The following is a 15,855-nucleotide window of genomic DNA, read 5'->3' on the forward strand; positions in this document are numbered from 1 at the left end:
AACTGGAAAGGTCTTGAAACTCAGAAATGGCGTTTGGGGAGACATTTCAAAGAGTGGCACGTGGGAGCTCCAGCAAAAAAAAGAAGAAAATACCCACGAGGTAACAAGGGCTTTCCTAAAGACTTCAGTGAGCGCGTGTTGTACAGTGTCTTAGAGAATAACATGAACAAATTGATAATTACTTTTCCTATTCCTTGCTGACAGATCACATTGTTTTCCGTTACTTCCAGTCTGTGAAGTTACTCATTCCAGCCAGCCTTTCCTGCCCTGAGGAAGCCAGCGTTGGCCTGTTTTATGTACCAAATTTTATTTGGGCTTTCTTGCTTCTCAAGCACCAGAGTCCCAAAGGTTGCATCAGGCCCTTTTGGCGTAAGGAGAGGGGCAGTAAAACCCTAGAGGGCTCAGACTATACCCAGAGGGGCAGCTGGGGGGCCGTGGTTAACGCAGCCTCTGCGAGCTGGTGGCTTGCCTGCTCTCTTGCTGGGGAATTGCCCTAATCCTTTTAGTGGACTTTATCTGGCCTCTGTGCTTGCTTCCATGTGCGTACAAAAGCATAGCAATTTATTTTTAAAGAGGATAAGGAGTGAGGAGGAAAAAAAAACAACAAAGCTTTCTGCCCTTGGGCAACAGCTTACCTGACAGTGATTTAACCTGCTGCTACAACTGGCAGTGCACAGTAGTGGTAAAATTACAAGAAAACTAGCTGTTTTTTCTTTCCCTGACAGCTTGGCTGAGGTCTGGCACTTGCTCCCACGTTGTTGTAGCAGCTGTGCAAATACCTGAGTGGTAACAGCAGTTGGGGTGCTAGCAAGGGGGAAAGGAAGAGCCAAATAATTGAAGGAAGTGGTGGTTTAGTATCTTACTACTGGCAGCTATGGCACTTTGGGGTCTTTTGTGCAGGTTGCGAAGACTTTCTGCTTGTATATAGTATTGCAAATTTTCCTTAAAAAGCAGCTGTGAGGAGGTTTCCTAGACTAAGTACGAGAATCGTACGGGAATCGGCAGTTCCTGAGCTGCGAGCCTCGCTCCACGTGGCTGTGGGCTAGCCCAGTGAAGCGCGTGGCCCTTCTGTGCAATGCACTTCCTAGTCTCACTATGGTTTTAGGGCTTAAGATTAAGGGACTTGAGAGAAAAAATGTTCTGTTCTTTGAGTTCGTTTCTACTGGCTATGGCGTATCAAATACTCAGGGCCCCAGGTCTGGCACGTCTCTGTACAGCGTCCTTGTGAATTGTGGTCGAGGTGGCTCCTGTCTGGCCAGGTACTTGGTCATTTTCTCTGAGGGGGCAAAGTAGTGAGCAGTGGTGGTGGTTGTGTCCCCCATTTGCCTGCTCTTCACTGCAGAAGCAAGTACCATAACCTCTTGGCCTGATGCCCCTAATGTTTCAAGAGGAACCTCTTGGTGCCGTTGTCATATTGTGGTTTACATTGTTGATCCGCTTCTGTTGTGTTGAAGACACACAAACAGTATAAAATAGGAATATGTATGACTATAAAACTGTAAAACCGAGGGAGGACCCTGGGACAGGTGTACTACCTGTATTTTAATCTGTGATATGAGATTTACTAGATTACCAGATTTCCTACTTCCTCTGTTCTGTCAGTCACCTAAGATTAATGATTCATAAAGGTGTGTTTTAAGGGTTGGGTAGTTAGTGTTTATACAGTGTTTATTGGAGTCTTTGTTTCTCTCTTCTTTCTCTCCCCCCCCCCCCCCGGGAAGATTGTTCACACATAAGCTATGTCTCTTTCCACCCTCCCCTTTCTTTGGAGAAGAGTTACTATTTCTAATCTGTTGGTGACCCATTGCAGAATTGGTGGGTGATGGTTCTTCTTAGGCCAGAAGTGGCATTTTGTTCTCCTTTCTCATGTCACCAGCCTGGAAAATCAAAAGCAACTGCAGAAATGAATTTGCATTGACTTCATCCAGCTCCTTGTCGAGATCCAAGCCAGGAAGAACTAAAATGCAGCCAAACCTGCAAAAAGCTGTCAGCCACAGTCTGAGCTTAAATTTTGAGCAATCTTATTCTCAGTTAGTGGAAGCTCATAGGCTAGCATTCAAGAAGGCTGAATACTGGCAAGGAGAAGATGGTCTTTGGGTGAAATGAGTTGCAGTCCTGCTCAAGATACTGGTGACCCCCTATAGTGAGACCCACGGTCACAGTTGTTAGCAGATCCTGAAGGAGGCTTGAAAGCTGGACTCCTCTCCGGCACCTAGGTTGGTAAGCCTTGGCCAAAGTGTACATGTAGACAGCGTATAGGAAAACCTGTTTTTCACTGGCCAAGCATGGCTTGTACTTTCTCTTCTGTTGGCAGTTGGCAATTTTAGGAGAATGCTATTTATCTTGAAGGAAGGAGCAAGAAAAAAATAAAATCAGAAGAATTTTCTTTCTGTTCTGTTTCAGTGGGAAGCTGGTTTCACCAAAATGGAAAAATTTTAAAGGCTTGAAACTTCAGTGGAGAGATAAAATTCGTCTCAATAACGCCATCTGGAGGGCATGGTACATGCAGTGTAAGTATCAAACTTAACGTTGGTTGCGTGTCAGTCTGAAATATTTTATCCAAGGTACACATGCAAGAGGCGAGACAGGAGAACTGAAGTTGCTGTCTAATACAAAGTTCAAAAATTGATAACGGTCCAAATGCCTAGAAAGTTGTCGTGACAGTGTCTTTGGATCAGTCCTCTCCACAGATCTCAACACCAAGGCTGCATGGTATGGTCTGAGTACAGTCTGAAGTTTCCCCGTTTCCTGGTGGCTGTCTGGAAGGAACCCTGGCTAGATTTTTCTCATATCTTGCCAGTCAGGTGATAGGGCTTTCTGTGGAGTGTGCGCGTGCTGAGCGCTTGGTTTTTCATTTTTGTTTCAGATCTGGAGAAGCGCAAGAATCCAGTGTGCCATTTTGTGACTCCACTGGATGGCTCTGTTGATGTAGATGAACATCGTCGGCCAGAAGTATGTACAACCTGAGGAATAGACTAGTGAGATCTAGAGACTGTAGCTAGATTTTCTAGTCCACTAAATATAAAGCAGCATAGCAAGTCTATGCTCTGGTGCATTTCTCTATCTAGAAGGAACCATCATATAAAGATGTGCTGTTGAACCAGTGTTTGTAATTTTATCATATCAAGAGGATCAAGGTGCAACCCAAAGGCCAATTATTATCTATGTAACCGATGTCTATGTTCTAGTTTGGTGAAATTGAAGTCATAGAAGTGGAATTCGAATAGTTAAAAGATTTTGACAGCCACAGCTCTCTTCTGGCTGGAGATTGCTGAAGTCAGTGGGAAATCAGAGTGCTGACTTTTTTCAGAATTGACTCTAAGAGGCCCTGTAAAAGTTTTCCATATCTTTATTCAATTGATGAAGTGTGATTTCAAGTCAACAAGCAATTTTTTTTCTCTGTCAAGGTAACTTCACAAAAAGAGTGAACATGGGTTGGTGTACTTTCATTTTGTGCTACTGTAAACTTACATGCAGACTAATAGGTGCCCTCTGGCTCCTTGCGGAACACCAGTGAGGCCCTTGGTGTGGCAATATTTGCTCTCTGTACTGTGTAATTCTAGAATAATTTGTAAGTGCTGTACCCTTCTAGGAAACGACAAGGTAGCAATTGCTGCTGAAAGGAGTTCCAGAAAGGTTTGTGGAACTGTCCCGGAAAAGAACAGTGTTACTGTTTGTGTTGAAAGATGATCCACGAACCCAAGAAAGTTGTGTTAAGGCTCTCATTAGTCTGCTGTCCCCAGTTTATCATACACTGCTATCTGTGATACATTAGAGACTCGCATTGTTCTGATCCCTGTGTTGTTGTTAGGGCAGTGGTGTACAGTATGTGGCCTGCAAGGTCACGCTTCTCCCTGAGCTGGACATTAGGCTTCTATTGCTTTGTGTCCTTGTTAACAGCTTTTGTGTATGCACACGCATGCTCATGCAACCTTATGAAATTCTCTTTACCTGTTTACTGCAGGTCAGGGTGTTACAAACTTCTTACATTATATTTTAGTAAGTTCATTTTTAGTTGTTTTAGGGTTTTTTCCATATCTTAAATATTGGTTATGGTTGATCCAATATGGGAGATGCTGACACTGCAGTCAGAAGTTCTCTCTTGTTTGTTTGTTGTGGGAAAGATGAAACTGGTACTATGCCAGATTTGCTCTGTGCTCTCTGAATTCTGGGACACTATTGGTACGCTGATACATGAGCTCAGTTAGAAATAGCATGCTTGCTTTCATATTTTGGCTGCCTGAAAATTTGCTTGAAAAATTTATTGAGCGTTCAACTGTTCTGTGATTCTGTATAATTCCTGGTATATGTTGTGTTCTCAGGCCATTGCAACAGAAGGGAAATACTGGAAACGAAGAATTGAAATAGTCATCAGGGAATATCACAAGTGGAGAACCTACTTCAAGAAAAGGGTATGTTGGTTTGCACAGCAGAAATAACTAACTTGAACTAACAGCAATATGTTGTTGCTTTTTGAATTTCAGTGCCACTTTTGCTAGCATGCAAAAATACTTCAAGCTGATAATAAGCTAATGCAGGCATACTCATCCAATTAGTCCCACTGAACTAAAAATGATTGTGCATGATCAGAGTTTTGCAAAATCATATCTTCTACTGGCATATACAGGTTCTGTTTTGACTTTGTTTTAAGTCTGTTTTGTTCTCTTTTTGCAGTTACAGAAACACAAAGATGAAGATCTTTCAAGTTTGGTCAGGGTAAGTAATATCTCTGATAAGTGGCAGCATTTCTGCTGGTAGAATCTGCAATAAGTAACAAAGCTGTAACAGGCAGTAGCTTGCATTGATTAGAATCTAAAGACACGCATCTTGCTTTAGTCTTAATTAGGGTCAGACATCTTAATGCTTCTGCGCCATAGAGAGCAGTATAAATTTTCCAGTTTAAATTGGGTGGAGGAGAGGTTGAATGTAAAGTGCTGTGATAAAAGAAAACAGAACTGTTATTGGGTGCTCAGAAAGATCAATCTCTTTGAGGGCTGGCACGTTATTTCATCGTGTTACTGAGTTGTAACTGGCTCCACCACCTTGCTTATGTAACTGAATATATGAGGATGTGTGTGCTACATGTTGCAGAGCTTCCTGCTGCCACAACATTGGCAAATAGTCTGCCAGGATCCAAGAAAGGCAAGATGTTTAGAGGAACAAGAACATCTTCATTTAGTATGCCCTCTAAAACTGTCAAACCTGCTTTAGGCATAAACTGATGATCAGAAGCATTGTTCTTTTTTTTTTTTTTTTTTTTTGGAGCTGAGCATAGGTCTGAATCTGTCCCAGGTTCACAAAATAATCAGCTGTTCTGACCCTGAGCTCTGATGTACCGTTATGGCAGCTGTACAGCTGACAGCTGACAGCTGTAGCTAGTACTGCAAGCTGGCTAAGCCACGAGAACCTGACTGTGTGTGCTTTTAGTCTGCAGCGTTGTAAGGCAATGCAATTTAGCTTAGCCTGTAGTGAAGGAGGGGTAAACCAAGTCACATGATGTTGTAATTCTGATGTACTAAAATTGCCCACAAGAACATAAACATACCTCACAGAGAGTCAGATTAATTACATTTCAGAGAGTCAGATGGGGAGGTGTTTGCTTTGAGTTTTTGCTGTCCCTGTTATTTTTAAATGCTTATTCAAACCAAAAAGTCATTAAACTGTAGGTGCAAAAATATGCATATAATCAGTATTATATTGTGTTCTTAAAGTTATTTTTGTTTTTGGGCAAAACTTCCCCCAGAATGTGGTGATATAGTACTGAAGTTTTCTGTTGTTATTCAAATCAGTGAGCTTAAGTTACTGTATTAGGAGTGCCACCGATCTATTTCAATATAAAGAGATGATGATGATGCCAGACTAGAGAGCCCTTGGTCTGTTTAGTATGTAAAATGGACCAGAATAGATGGAGTGCTGGTTTGATGCAGTGTGGCAGAAGGTAAAAAAGGTAGAGTAGGTGGATTAATATGAGAGAAGGCAGGGTCCTGGAGCAGGCTGTATGTGAATTTTGTCCATTTGAATGGCTCTTAAAGGAGAGCCTTTCTCTAAAAAATGTGAAAAATGAAGGCTATACACGTGCTTTGCCTGTGTCTAGGCAGTCTGACTTTTCTTCCTTTTCTTTGGCAGGATGATGATGTGGTGCTCTGGCAAAAAAGAAGGTATGGCAGAGAAACCCCAGTCCCCATGGAGGAAGGCTCCCTCTTGGATGCAGATATGCTTATGTCTGAGTTCACCGACACACTCTTCTCCACGCTGTCTTCACATCAGCTGGTTTCCTGGCCAAATCCCAGAGAGATAGGTATTTGCTGGCTGTTAGATATGTTGATTTTTGCAGTGAGAATCTCGAGGAGATGTCTTGTTTGTTGCTTTGCTGCTTTGCTTCTTTTCTAGTCTTGTTTCATTTTGTGCTTAAGAAAGCTTATCTTACTTTACTGATAAAGATAAAAATAGCCCAGGGAGTGCAACTGTTTAGGTTATGGAATCCCAGTTATTCATCCAAATATCATTTCTGTCTTAGCTTCTTACTCAGTGTTCCTGATATAGCGTCTAATATTGCTCTGAATAAATCTGTCTGTGGTGAGCACTGTTTACTTTTATCGCTGATGAAGGCATTGTTATTTATCCAAATCATATATATATATATATATATATGTGTGTGTGTGTGTGTGTATTTATATGTGTGTGTGTGTGTATAAATATGTATGTATTTTTAAGGGAATACCTATTCATTTATGCAGCATCAAAATCTTTGGATGTTCCCTTAGAACAGATGAAGTCACATCTGTAAAAGCAGTCCCAAGAGCTATGTTGTTCTGTCAACCTCTCTCTAACTGAAGGCACTGACTGGCTAATGGGATGGAAAATGTCCACTATGCACTGTCCTTGCTGCATAGATATCTGAACTGTCTGAGCAACTCCAGAGCCACTGCAGTTTACATGAAGTATACTTGAAGCAAAATGAAATGGGATGATTGTTTATTTTAAAACACTGTGTTATAAACTGTGGTAGTTCAGGATCTGATTCACAGCAAGCTCATGTCTTGTGCAGCAGCGGCAGGACAGGAGGTTTGGGAGCAGTAAGCTTGTGAGGTGTCTAGGCTAGGCTACCCTAGTTGTTAGTCAGAGCCCTGAGGCTCTGACTTTTCACCCCCTCCTTTTCACTAGTTCAGGGTTTAATTCCCCAGCAGTCTAATATGAGAACGGTGCTGTAGTCCTGAAGGGGAACAGATACCCAGTCTGTTTCAGCAGCAGTTTCTATGAAAAATGTGCTGGCCAAGCCTGGCTGTGATGTGTTAGTTCTAGCCAAGTGCCAAATTCCTATTGATGTTACTGTGCAAGTGATGCAAAGCTAATCTCTCTTGAATTTTCCAGCACACTTAGGAAATGCTGACATGATTCAACCGGGGCTTATTCCTCTCCAGCCAAATTTTGATTTCATGGATACTTTTGAGCCTTTTCAGGGTAAGAATCAGAAATATTATCAATTAATTTCTTTAAAATTGCAGTAATTTATGAACTAGCATTTAACAGAAAACTAAACTTTACAGGTACCCACTCTCTTTAGAAGTTATGAAATTTGAGCGAAAGGAGGAGAACTTTTGACATTTTCATTGTTGTTTATTTCAAGCAGATGCGTGTGTGGAGAGACTCTCTTGTTACTGTGATCCCAACTCCTTGCTTACCCAGCTTTGAAAATCACTTTAGGATTGTTTATCCCAGTGTTTGAACTGGGTACCTATTTGTTAATTGTGGCTTTCAGAAGAATGACTTTTAGATCCTAAGTCATTGAGTAATTAAAGACAGAATATCAGATGTGGATAGGAGAACTTTTTGCATTAATCATCATCCACAGAATCTCTGAGTTTTCCCCATGTGACACTTCTCAATGGTGAAATGTCAAGTCCTGTATTAGAGAGTTGAAAACATTTTTGTTTGCCCTGGAACATTTCTTGGTACTCTCAAGAATTACATATGACTTTAAACTACTCCTGACACCTTTCATTGTTATGGATTTTGATGGAAGTTGCATCTGTTTGCTAGGCCTGCACGCAGACTGCATCAGCTTATTGAATTTTGTGGGACAGGTGGGAATCAGCTCTTGGCTAGATGCATATAGGTGAACCTTAAACAGTGAGCTGAATTTGTGTGATTCTCAGCTTCTAGAAAAAGTGAAGAACGTTGCCTTGAAGAGATCAGTTCCTATGGAAGACAGCATTTAATTTCTTTGTCGGCAGTTGTATGAAGCAAAAATTTTGTGGTTTCATTATTTGCCAAGTAATATTGAGACTCCTGTGAATGTATGTTATTTAGCAATGCTGTACCATCAATATGAAAAATAGAATATTAATAATCAACTTTTCACATTTCAGATTTGTTCACATCCAGTCGTTCCAGTAATTATTTCCCTTCTGTGTCTGCTGTCAGTTCTGCTACAACAGACAGCAGCAGCCATTCTTCTCAGGTAAGGTTGGTTCTCGATGTTTACAGCAGACTCGGCTTGAACATATGCATGTCGTGTAGACTTTCAGTCATGAGCCGTGTTCTCCACCTCAGAAGGAGTTGAGAAGAGGCTCAGATAAAGAGTTACAGGGGTCAACTCTGAATCAGACATATTTTTCTTTTCTGTCAGTCTCCTGTCCTGCCGTCAGGTTCATTACCCAGCACACTTCCAGCGGGGAACCTCAGTGATGGACTGATTGCTTCCTCAGTACCTGCTCCTGTCCTTCCTGATGTTGGCACTGACCAGTGCTCCAGCATTAGAAGTGGGGGATCTTTCATCCAGCCAGCGGACTTCACTCCTGACTCGTCTCTCAGTGGGCCACAACCTTTTGTCCCAGTGTTTCAAACTCCTCTGCCGCTGCTTCAACCTGCGACCCCACAGCACCAGTCTCCGTTGCCTGCAGTGCCTCTGAATACTAGCTTAAGCTCTCCACCATCTGCTTTTGCTGCCCCGGAAACCCAGAAGTTTGGCCTCTGTGAATCTACAGTTATCACCCACACAGCTTCCGCTACGCTGACCCACAATGCCCCTGCCACCACCTTCAGCCAGAGCCAGAACCTTGTCCTGGCAACGCAGCAGCCAGGAGCAGGAGTGCCTTGTAACCTGGCTTTCCAGACTGCTGTCCTGCAGGGGCAGCCCCGGCCCCAGCTTCAGTCCCAGCTGACTTTTGCACTCCCTAAAGCTGTTCCCCTGGCCAGTGCGGGGACAAGGCCCAAACAGTCACAAAAAATAGTGCCTGCTCCAAAGCCTGAAACAGTGTCCTTAGTGTTAAAGAATGCCTTCATCACCCCAGGTGAGAGGCACTGGTGTGGTGTTTCTCCTTACTGAGTGGGTCTGCTAGGAGGGAATGAGCTTGCTTTTCTTGCTTTAAATAATGAGTAAAAATGCAGCTTGCTGAGGGTGTCCCAGGGACCTGTGAATTCACTGGAGTGTGGCTATGCTGCACGATGGGGTGCTCTGAACTGCTGCTAGGACTGGAAGCAGTTCTGTTGCGAGTGTGCAGAGAGACCCCCCAGAGGGGTGATTGACCAGGTGGTTTTCAGCCCCAAGATTATATCTCCTTGTACAATTTGTGCTGAGCCCTATACATGCGTCATCTTAAGGGTTGACTAGAGCTCTTCACTCCTGCTCCATAGGAACCTTGGTTTTGGTATTTAATGATGTTGTGATTAGCTCTGCCCCATTTAGCCATGCGGCAGAGTAGGAAAATGGTAGGGAGAGAAGTGTGGGATGGAGAATGGCAGGTTTGTCACGGTCACTGACTCATTTGGTCGCCATGGACAAGTCACTTTGCTTATCTGTGCATCACCACCCTCTGTAAAACCAGGGTAATATTTACCTGCTTCAGTTGTATTCTGAGGTTGAGTTAGTGTGCCTGGAACTTTGAGACATAGTACGGGGGTTGGCTAGAGAACAGCTGTTGAATGGACCAACCACAGCATTGGTGCAGAGGGAAGCATGGGAGCACCTATTCACAGACCATCACCGGAGTGATGGGAAGCAGACGTTTGGGTGGGATGGGAGATGGAGCGTGCAGGGAACTGGAGATCTTTGCCTCAAACAGTCTAAGGACTCCTGAGATGCTGTCAGGAGCAAGTGATTTTTTTAGCTCAGTATATCAATCAGTGTAACTGATAAGCTGGGACCTCCACAATTGCTTTGATTGGGTATGATTTGGAGCCATTTGCGTTGCAGGAGGCTGAGAACAGCAAACATGAACGAAGAGAGAGTTTCGGTGGCAGTTCTTGCGGGAGTGCTCAAGACTAGGGCAGGACAGGCAGTAAGCTTTTTTTTGGGATTGTGGCACACTGTCTTCAGACTTTTGCTGGGTGGTGGCCAAGTGACTTCAGCCACCTGAAACGTGCAACAGTAATCCAAGAAAACCCCTGCCTGGAGGAGTATCATGAAATAGGCTTCACTAGGGAGTAGGTGTGTCTGCCAGGGAGTGGCCCTGTGATTACCCATCCAAAAATCACTCTTTAGGAGGGGACCAGACCTGACGATCTAATTCTAGCATGTCACTGGGGAAATATTGGTCCATGGTTAATAGCACTAGGGTGTTCCTGGCCTTGTTTCCGCCTGTAATCTGTTACGAAGCATGTACCTTCAGCAGTAAAGTCCTGCACTGCTTACTGAGTAAAACATTGTAGGCAACTCTCATTGCCGGAAAATCTTTGCTCCTTCCTTACTGAGCGCCTCCTGAGTTGTATGCGTTGTTCCTCATCCCGTACGTCACTTTTCCTGTACTTTATCAGTTACTTCTGCACTATTGCAACCGACAGTTTTATTTCTCATTCAGATGCAGTTTTTTTTTCATTCCTGGCAATGGCATGTGTTCAGGGAGCACAGTGCTCCTAAATCACTCTGACATCAGGCTCAGAGGTCAAATCCAAGATTTTATCTCGACACTCGAGCTTTATTTTTTTGCAATAAAGTAAGCATCGATATTTGTAACTGAGGCATTTATGCCTGTCCTTTGCGTTCAGGAGACACAAATCATCTCATGGTTATGAAGTGAGTTGCATTATAACCTCTTTTGGAAAGGGATGTATTTATTGTCACGTGAAATAAGGACTGCACGCGTTGTCTCATCAGGTGCAAGATTTCACATGGGAAAGAACTCTGCTATCACTACTACAGCTTAAATGTTCTGATTTGGAGAGGCGAGTCTACAGAAGATGCATATGTAGGATGGAAACCTGAAACCTCTAAAGGGACACCTGCAACATGTGCTGGTTGTTGCAGTTACCCAGGTGTGGAAGTCAGAAATAGCAAGTTTGTGCAGTAGAATTAGTGCACTGGTAAGAGTAGGCTCTTCCGCTCCTTAGAGATGTCATGAATACAGCTGGACAGTACAGCAGTGAACAGCAGAAGGGGGAATCATCCCAGCTTTGCAGGTGGGAATGCTCAGACCAAGAATGAGCTGCCTGTATCGGTGAGAGTGACTATGCGCTCTGCCAGATATACCTACAACAGGGTCCACAGGAGTTGTGCAATCCACAGGACTTTCCAGTAAAGGCAATACAAAAACTTGAGCTGATTCAAGATGCAATTGTTATTAGCCACAGATGACACAGACAAGGGAGAGGACATTAGGTATCATGCACTGTCTCCCTGTTTGCTGTATGTGTCCTTCAGTATCGTCATGCTGAACTGCCAAGGTGTGGGTTGGCAGGGTTTGAGCTATTCTGACTCTTCGTACACCATGACTTCACCGGTTCAAAGGAGAGCTGAGGCCACGCTGTGTGTCATGTAAAGCAGCTGTAAATCAGATGGTGAGAGGAGCTAGTAGAGTGAGGTGGTAAGGGAGTGAAAATTTAGTACGTGGACAAGGAAGCACAAAGTATGAATATGCATCCATCAGATGGTTTCTGTCAGGGGTCAGCAGAGCAAGACTGAGATCCAAGCAGCATGGATGTGAGAGGAGAAGTGACAAAGATGATGCCCCTCCTGTGAAACCTAGCTATGATAGAATGAAGACGTGTTGTACCTCTCTGATTTTCTAGGTACCTCTGTAAATGTACCTTGAAACAGTGACAGTGGTGCTAGAAGCCTCAGAAATAATTGGGGTGTTAGAGTGTTGTGCACTGGATTTATGGGACCGAGATTATCAAAAAACTAGTAGCACTCTGTGTTGCAGTGAAATAGTACCAAATAGCGTAAAACTACCAAATACTGTTAAACTATTCCCCTGTTCCATGCCAAGTTATTTCATACAAAATAATCTCCAGCTTTTTTTCTGTGTCTGTAACTATTCTAACTTAATTATGTTCTTCAGCTGCCTTTCAGGGACAGTCCAGAGCTGTGATTGTAACTCCAGCACCTTTAAAAAGAGAGGGGATTTTGACTCCAGCCATGTCTCAGTCTAATGTTGCAATTGCACCAGCTGGAATTGCCAGAGTAAGGAGAAGAAAAAAAATATTTGTTTTAGGCCTGTTGCTTGCAAGTAGCTAGAGCTGTAATGTGCTCAGGAGGGTAACTAGTCTCCTAAATCTCTCCTGTTACCCAACATATGTTTGTACATTCAGCGTTATGGTTTGCTTATTTTTATTTTCTCTACTTGTGTGGAAGCACTGTCTGGTCTTCACAGCCTCTGTCTCACACAACTTGATTACAATGTGTACACAGTACTATGAATGAGGATGGTTTATACTTTTTATTAATCATCCAGAAGCTAGAAAGAACCTAGCATGCTCAGCTTTCCAATTACAAGTTGGAAAGTGTGCCTTCAATGCATGAATCCATTTTCCAATATGTTGTGTAGAGGAAGATGGAAATAGGTTTTAGTATGTTGTGCTGTTGATGTATTATAATATTAAGTTTTGAAAAGACGCTGGTCTCCTGCCAGAAGTCTGACTTCAGTGCCTGCCAATTTCTCACGTTAGCCCTTGTTTCACGCCATCAGATTGTTAATCATGTATTAATTTGCTACCTGTAGTGAAAAGCAAGGTTCCTGCTAACCTTTTTCTCTCCCTCCATTTCTCTCTCCCTCTTTGTGTGTTCTTCCCTGTGCTGTTGCCAGGCTCCGGGGGTGACGGAGTTCCGCAGTAACATTCTGGTTGGTCCAGCACAGCAAGTGCCGAGTAGCCAACAAACCCAGTCCACTGTCTCGCACCTCTTCTCTCCAAGCGTAGTCCAGGATGTGTTGGTGAAAAGAGAGCATATCCCGTCCCACAGTAGCAGTTCGCAAGTTCCCTCGCCTACACCTAGTAAGTTAGAAAGCTCTGAGCGTTCTGTCTCCCCTGCATGTACAGTGCTTTTCCATTGGTTAAGTAGGATGTAAACGGGCCTTTACGATTTCAGCTGAACAGAGATCCTAGGATAATTTTTGAAGGAACAGCTTTTTAGGCCTTTTTACCCTGCAGCTTCAGTTGCATCTAGTTGTTTCCAATATTTATTTTTAATTGTTGTTTAACAGTTGCTGCAATTTTGTGCTTTCTGTAAGTGACCCCTTTCTAAAACAAAGCACCGTCATTTTCACAAAGAAATAATGAAACTGGTTTGCAAGGCATCTACGTAGAAAGTGCTGAATAGGTTGGTTGTTCAGTATCGTAATTATAATTTTGATCAGAGGATCTCAGATACAATCCACATTATGGTAGGTGGATGCGAAGGCTCCTTTGCTATGTGTTGATAGAGTGGTACCTGGGCCGGTTTGATGAGAAGCATGCTGTTTTGCTAGCAAATGGGTTGTAAGTATTACGGTCAGGTCCCAGGCTTTTAGAGCCTCAAATGGGAGTGTCTAGCATGACATTGGAATTAGAGCCTATGCATTCAATATGCCTTTGCTGAAATGTAGTTATGTGTGAGAGGAGTATGATATATCGATATTCTCAGTGTGTATTAGCCTTGCGTCATGAAATATTAGGCTTTCCCAGCAACTTTGAGTAGCACCTGGCTGTTATATCAATGGATATAACTTAGTTGTTGACTATGTTTCGGTTGTGTTCGGAATAGAAACTTCTCAGCAGTAACATTTGCTACTGAAAGTCCTTTTTTATGTGACTTCTCTTTTTTCCTTTATGAAGGCCGAGACTGTCAGAATTCGGGCCAAGCTTCCCCCTGCACTTCCGAGCAGAGCCCCAGTCCGCAGTCTCCCCAGAACAGCTGCTCAGGAAAACCTGCCACTGACCCTCAGATAGTTGCATTTAAGGTGCGTATCCTTTCCTTGGAGATGTTTTCTTGTTTGCCTTTGTAGCTCCTATTTTTTTTTCTCCCAGTGTCTGAGCATGGACTGGAGAGTAAGTTGTGCTTCCGGAACAGTGGAGTATTTGTGTCTGGGCCTTAGCTTGCACTGCGTCTGTGCTGCTCTGTTCAATTTAAAATGATGGACTCAACACTCTGCTCCATTCCTTGGGGATGTGTTACCGGAGGGGCCGGGCGTAACTGTAGCTCTGCAGGCCCTTATGGTCATGACAACAGTTCCTGCTGCAGCTCACAGGAGTCTTATGACAGGTCTCAGTTTACTTGGTCAAAGGTTTCAGGCTTAGTTTTCTAAGCGTGGCTTTTTGCCATTGTTCTGCTGGAGCTCCTCTGGCTCTTCAGGCCTGCAGGGCCTTGGCCATCTCCAGAGAGCGAGTTCTTGACCTACTGAGTTCATACACCTCTGCAGCGATGCTGTGCTGCTTCACAGAGGAATTCCATTTTGGAGCACAGACACTACTGGTTGCAGCTGTAAAACACTCTGGGAATTATTGGGATAAGATGGCAGCTGAAAGTGCTGATTGTTCCTCATATACAAGCTGACCTTCTCAGAACATTTTTCTCTGATGACATGAAAAACCTCTCCACAAAAAATAGCCAATACCAGAAAATCAACTCTGACCTTCCCATCCATGTTGTTGTGAAAGGAGTGTTACTTAATCATTTTGCAAGTGCCAACCCCTTTTTAGCTTCTCTGTCTTTTTACACCCCATGAGTTGGTGTCAGCTTGAGTACTCCTGGGGCAGAGAGATAAGTTTAAACGTTTGCAGCCTGTGATTGCACCCAGTTCCGATTCTGTTGCAGAGGAGGATCAGAGTGCCGCTTGCTGAGCGTGCTGCAAGATGTTCATGGTAGTTTGCAGTTCTTTGCTTAGCATAAATGCTCGTGATCAGTAAATTGCAGCCTATTCTCGCTGCTAGCGAGTAAGTTAACAAAGGAACAAATTCCTCTGAAAAAAAAAAACAAGAAACCCTCCTTTATGATCCCCAGATGGGGATGAAGGCATGTTCTTGATGGGAAAGCAGCCACTAGATGGAGCAGTGTCCTTAAAAGTAAGGACACTGCAAGGAGACAGGCTTTGTAGCTGTTTCAGCTCACCTGGGTTTTGAATGTGTACCGTCTGTAACTCTTTCCGAGGACAGGAGAGAAATGATGAGGTTTGCCTGTCTCCAGATGTAGGTTCTTTGCTCCTTTGCAGGTGGCATCGTTCATTAGACTAAACAATTCCATTATTGCAGGGTAAAATTGTTTCTTCAATGTGGCGAAACATGGAGGGCACTGGAAATCTCAATTCTGCTCTTGGACCTGCATTTGATTTGGTTTTGGGCAGCCACTTAACTGCTTTGTTACATCCTTTTCCTTCGTTATAAAGTGGGGTGATGGTGAGTTACTACTGGGAAGCCTAGCTCTGCAGAGAAACACATTCTGAAAGCACAGACTCTTTATTTTCTTCCAAAGATTATGATAGACACAGCCTCTAAGTTTTTAATGCTGCAAATGAAAATGTTAATTGTTGACAAAGGTTTTATCCTCCGTGTGGGTCACAGCTGCGGATTCTTTTTTTTGTCTGCAGTTAACACCAGCAGACGTTCCGTGTGTATTAGGAATAAATGATACAGATGATTAGACTTACTGGTCACAACAAGATTCTA

General features: G+C 43.3%; 1 protein-coding gene across 9 annotated transcripts in view; it reads left to right on the top strand.

Moving 5' to 3' along the window:
• MLXIP (MLX interacting protein) overlaps window positions 1-15,855 on the top strand; it is a 54,562-nt gene that overhangs the window by 26,746 nt on the left and 11,961 nt on the right. For 6 of the 9 annotated variants that reach the window (XR_011135033.1, XR_011135034.1, XR_011135036.1 and 3 more), the window contains exons 2-12: window positions 2,404-2,510; window positions 2,867-2,952; window positions 4,323-4,412; window positions 4,675-4,716; window positions 6,127-6,298; window positions 7,372-7,461; window positions 8,370-8,461; window positions 8,630-9,293; window positions 12,279-12,400; window positions 13,023-13,209; window positions 14,029-14,153. Coding sequence is in view for 3 of the 9 variants with exons in the window: in XM_068910976.1 (XP_068767077.1) it covers window positions 2,404-2,510; window positions 2,867-2,952; window positions 4,323-4,412; window positions 4,675-4,716; window positions 6,127-6,298; window positions 7,372-7,461; window positions 8,370-8,461; window positions 8,630-9,293; window positions 12,279-12,400; window positions 13,023-13,209; window positions 14,029-14,153 (1,777 nt within the window). In the remaining 6 variants the exon portion in view is untranslated. Of the gene's footprint in view, window positions 1-2,403; window positions 2,511-2,866; window positions 2,953-4,322; window positions 4,413-4,674; window positions 4,717-6,126; window positions 6,299-7,371; window positions 7,462-8,369; window positions 8,462-8,629; window positions 9,294-12,278; window positions 12,401-13,022; window positions 13,210-14,028; window positions 14,154-15,441; window positions 15,586-15,855 lie in introns of all 9 variants that reach the window. The other 3 variants (XR_011135038.1, XR_011135037.1, XM_068910977.1) reach the window with 2 other exon arrangements.

The sequence above is a fragment of the Struthio camelus genome, chromosome 17 (genome assembly GCF_040807025.1).
Source record: "Struthio camelus isolate bStrCam1 chromosome 17, bStrCam1.hap1, whole genome shotgun sequence".
In the NCBI taxonomy this organism is placed as follows: Eukaryota; Metazoa; Chordata; class Aves; order Struthioniformes; family Struthionidae; genus Struthio; species Struthio camelus.